Source organism: Trypanosoma conorhini (genome assembly GCF_003719485.1).
Source record: "Trypanosoma conorhini strain 025E chromosome Unknown Tco_14.4_contig_00193, whole genome shotgun sequence".
Classification (NCBI taxonomy): domain Eukaryota; phylum Euglenozoa; class Kinetoplastea; order Trypanosomatida; family Trypanosomatidae; genus Trypanosoma; species Trypanosoma conorhini.
In genome coordinates this window covers 12,282-15,703 of record NW_021704280.1, presented here as the reverse complement: position 1 = coordinate 15,703, position 3,422 = coordinate 12,282, and the positions used below count along the sequence as shown (strand labels likewise).

Here is a 3,422-nt window from a genome sequence, read left to right as displayed (position 1 = left end):
GGCGGGCGCCACGGTGGGCGGGAGGCTCCTCCGCACGCAACACGTCACGTATCAGCTGCAACATTTTCTCATCAAACGCATCGACGTTGTCGGTGAAGACCTGATGCCCGGCGTTCATGACCGTGTCCGCCCTCGCCCGATGCCCGCCCGCAGCCATCCTGTCCACCATCGTAAACCCGCACTCGGCGTTGAGCCAAGTGTGGCTGCCGTACACCACCACCAGCGGGATTGCCCGCGACAACCCCCCCGGCAGCACCGCCGCGAGAGGCGACTTGGCAGCAACGTCGGCGTGGCAGCACGCCTTGAAAAGCGCCTCTCCAAGCGGGGGGAGCTGCGCGTTGCAATGGTACGTGTACTCGTAGAAGACTTTGGGGTTCGCCAAGAAGCCGCGCCATCGGTCCGCAAAGTCCGGACGCACAAGCCTAAAAAAAGCCGGCCCCGCAGGCCCCACGGCGCGCAGCAGCGACAAGGGGTTGGCCGCGTAGAAGAACTTCAGCGCAAGCCGGTGGTGCACGGGCGCACGCTCTATGCGCCCGGGGTCGGCGTCGTTCACGCCCCACGGCTCGGCAAGCGCCAGCAACTTCACACGGCTCGGCCCGTGGCGCATGGCGTAATGTGCCGCCACGAATCCACCGAAGGAGTGGCCCAGCAGAATGACGGGACGCCCAACGCCCATCTCGCACAACCAGCGCTCCAGGTAGCCGCAGATGAACTGCATCGCGCCCTCCAGCGAGTCCACCTTCACACACGGCCGCTCACTTCTCCCAAACCCCGGCAGGTCGACGGCGTACAACTCGTAGTGGGCCGCGAAGAACTCCCAATTCTGCGCCCAGCACGCCAGCCCGCCGGCGAAGCCATGAAGCAGAACCATGACCTCCCGCCCCCCGCCCCCCGCGGCGGCGCCCCGCCCGAACTCTACATTGGATATCGTGTTGAGCCCCGCCACAAACTCCTGGTGGTACCGGAGGCCAGCTAGCATTTGGGCCTCGCTGCGCGCAAGCCGTGCCGCATCCGTCGGTCGCCAGCGAAGCCACCGGGTCGACTGTGGCTCGACGCACCCGCGCGTGTCGGGGGCGCCGGAATGTGAGGCGGACGCGGCGGGGGCCAGCGCCGTGCCCGCGGGCGTGCGGGACATGCTGGCGGAGAGCCCCAAAAACCGGCCGAGGTGCTCGTGCCCGCCGGCCACCGACACCACGCAGCAGCCCCACCACCTCCTCTCCCCTCCCTTCCTTCCTTCGTGCGGAGAGCCACACGCACAACGCAAAAACAAACAGACAAAGGTGAGGGCCGGAGGGACAAAGAGGAGAGGCCTCACCGCGACACGCGAGGAAGCACAAAAGGAGGAGCGTGAGAGGACACCAACAACACAGCGCCGCCCGTCACGCCCAGGCGCAGCCACGCACAGGCAGCGCGGCCCCGCCGGGTGTGGGTCTGCCCCTGCCGCGTATTGACAATCGGGATGCCCTCCTCGAGCGGGCAACGGCTACACACAAGCCGTGGCGACCGCCGTGGCGCGGTTGTTCATCAGCAGGGCGATGATGAGGCCGTAGAGGCCAAGCGCCTCGGCAAAGATGAGCATCAGAATCATTGGCACAAATATCTTCTCCGTCTTGGCGTACGCGTAGCAGCAGATGTCACCGACGATGCCGATGGCGTAGCCGGCGGCAAGGGATGCGATGCCCGCCGCCAGGCCCGCGCCAAGGTGCATGTAGCCCGAGAACAGCATGTATCCGGTCGTCTTCATGTTGTTGCTGATGATGACGGAGACGATGAGGCCGTAGATGCCCAAAATACCCGCCATCACCACAGGCACGATGCCCCGCATCACGCGGCCGGGCTGCACAATGCCGAGATGCGCCACCGCCACACCGGCCTTCGCCGTTCCGAAGGCAGCACCGACGTTGGCGAACGCCAGCGACCCCGCGGCGCCCAGCATGCCAAAGAGAAACGCCTCAGGCGCGCACGAGACCGTCCCCGACATTTGCCGTCAGCAATGCGGCGGCGAGGCCAACGAGGAGCAACCGCGAGGAATCCAACGGCAAGTCCCAAAGGGGGAGGGGGAACACACACACACACACGCAAAAAGAAAGCCTAGCGCCGAGTAGACCACTACGCTCAGGGGCGGGGAGGGAGAAGAGCAACGGCAGCAGCAGTGTACACCAAAAAGCGGGTAATAGCGACCGTGAAAGAGGGAGTCCAACGCGCCCCACATGACGGACCACGCACACACACACACACACGACGCAAAGCAACGCCACTCCGCCCCTCACCGGCTGTTGTCAGCGCTCCAGTCCCTCTAACACGCCCGCGCGCCCCTCACGGCGCCGTCGCACATGCGCCTCGCCGGCCAGGGGGACGGCACGCGGCTCTGGTGGCCGCGGCTGCTTCGGCAACAGCCGCACCGCACAGTGCAGCACCTCCACCGGGGAATACAGGCGAAAAGTATCGCTTGCAAAACGGAGCCGGCCCATGCCCTCAACTATGCGCATCCCGCTGTACACTCGGCCGAACACAGTGCACGCCTTGTCCAGCGCCGGCTGCGGCCCGAGCGTCACGAGGAACCGTGCCCCGGCAACACCGCCCAGCGCCGAGCGAGGGCAACTGACAATGCCCGCCCCAACATGGTGCAAGCCGTTCTCCGGCCCCGCCTCCAACAACTCGCCGTACACCCGCGGCTCGCCCACCACACACTCCACAACGAAGCCAGGCACCATCCGCGCGAACCTCGCCCCGTCCAGCTGGCCGCTCTCAGCGAGGCGCACAAACGACTCCGAGAGCGAAGGAGCCTCGCGGTCGTACAGCTCCACCGATATAACTCCCTCGCTTGTGTGCAGCTCCACAACACGAGCTTCGCACTCGTTAAAACAGAACCCCATCTGACGCAAACTAAAACAACAAGCCAAACAAAAAAAACACACAAAGGGCAACAACGCAATACAAGTACTGAAACAAGGGCACAGAAGCCAAAACAAGCACGGCTGAGGCGCCGACGCGTTCTTTTGGGCCATGTTCCTGCGCTTGCAGCGACTCGCGGCACCACGACCGCCGGCCGTCAAGTGCGTCTGGGGGGATGGGCGGAGGGAGGGAGGGGGCGTCAGCTGCCAGTAGTCAAGGCGTCGGTCCTCGCTCACGCGGGTCGGAATTGCAGAACAAACAGCGGCATCATGCGCACGGGGCACGCGCAGGGGAGAGGGGGAGGAGGAGAGTGCAGGGCGAGGAAGAGAAGGAAGAAGAGAAGCAGCCCGTGGGACGCCTCGACAGCATGTTGAGGCCGCACCATCGACACAAAACACAGCAGCGTGCAGCGGTCCCCAACGCAGCAGCCGCCAGCTCCGCAGCACCAAGAGCCGCGGGCAGGGCCCACCCACAGTAATCAAAAAACAAATACAGCCAAATGAACACTTGCACAAAATATAAACAAC

The 3,422-nt window shown here is 64.8% G+C and overlaps 3 protein-coding genes across 3 annotated transcripts in view, besides 3 other annotated features; all 3 read right to left on the bottom strand.

Annotated features, from left to right (window-relative positions):
- The window catches only part of Tco025E_03982 (putative monoglyceride lipase), a gene marked incomplete at both ends in the record, with an annotated part of 1,467 nt that extends 332 nt beyond the window's left edge, over positions 1-1,135 (bottom strand). The window contains one exon of the mRNA XM_029370898.1: positions 1-1,135. This exon is cut by the window's left edge and continues 332 nt beyond it. Within this exon, the coding sequence (XP_029228999.1) occupies positions 1-1,135 (1,135 nt within the window).
- Positions 1,136-1,202: 67 nt separating this feature from the next.
- Positions 1,203-1,230: a sequence feature (GA-rich).
- A 253-nt stretch (positions 1,231-1,483) lies between these two features.
- Tco025E_03981 (putative vacuolar ATP synthase 16 kDa proteolipid subunit) lies at positions 1,484-1,981 on the bottom strand (the record flags this gene model as incomplete). The annotated part of the gene is made up of 1 exon (XM_029370897.1): positions 1,484-1,981. The coding sequence occupies one exon, from the start codon at positions 1,979-1,981 to the stop codon at positions 1,484-1,486; it is 498 nt and encodes a 165-aa protein (XP_029228998.1).
- An 81-nt stretch (positions 1,982-2,062) lies between these two features.
- Positions 2,063-2,081: a microsatellite.
- Positions 2,082-2,219: 138 nt separating this feature from the next.
- Positions 2,220-2,240: a microsatellite.
- A 39-nt stretch (positions 2,241-2,279) lies between these two features.
- Positions 2,280-3,422, bottom strand: part of Tco025E_03980 (cyclophilin type peptidyl-prolyl cis-trans isomerase) — a gene marked incomplete at both ends in the record, with an annotated part of 1,422 nt that continues 279 nt past the window's right edge. Inside the window, one exon of the mRNA XM_029370896.1 lies at positions 2,280-3,422. This exon is cut by the window's right edge and continues 279 nt beyond it. Within this exon, the coding sequence (XP_029228997.1) occupies positions 2,280-3,422 (1,143 nt within the window).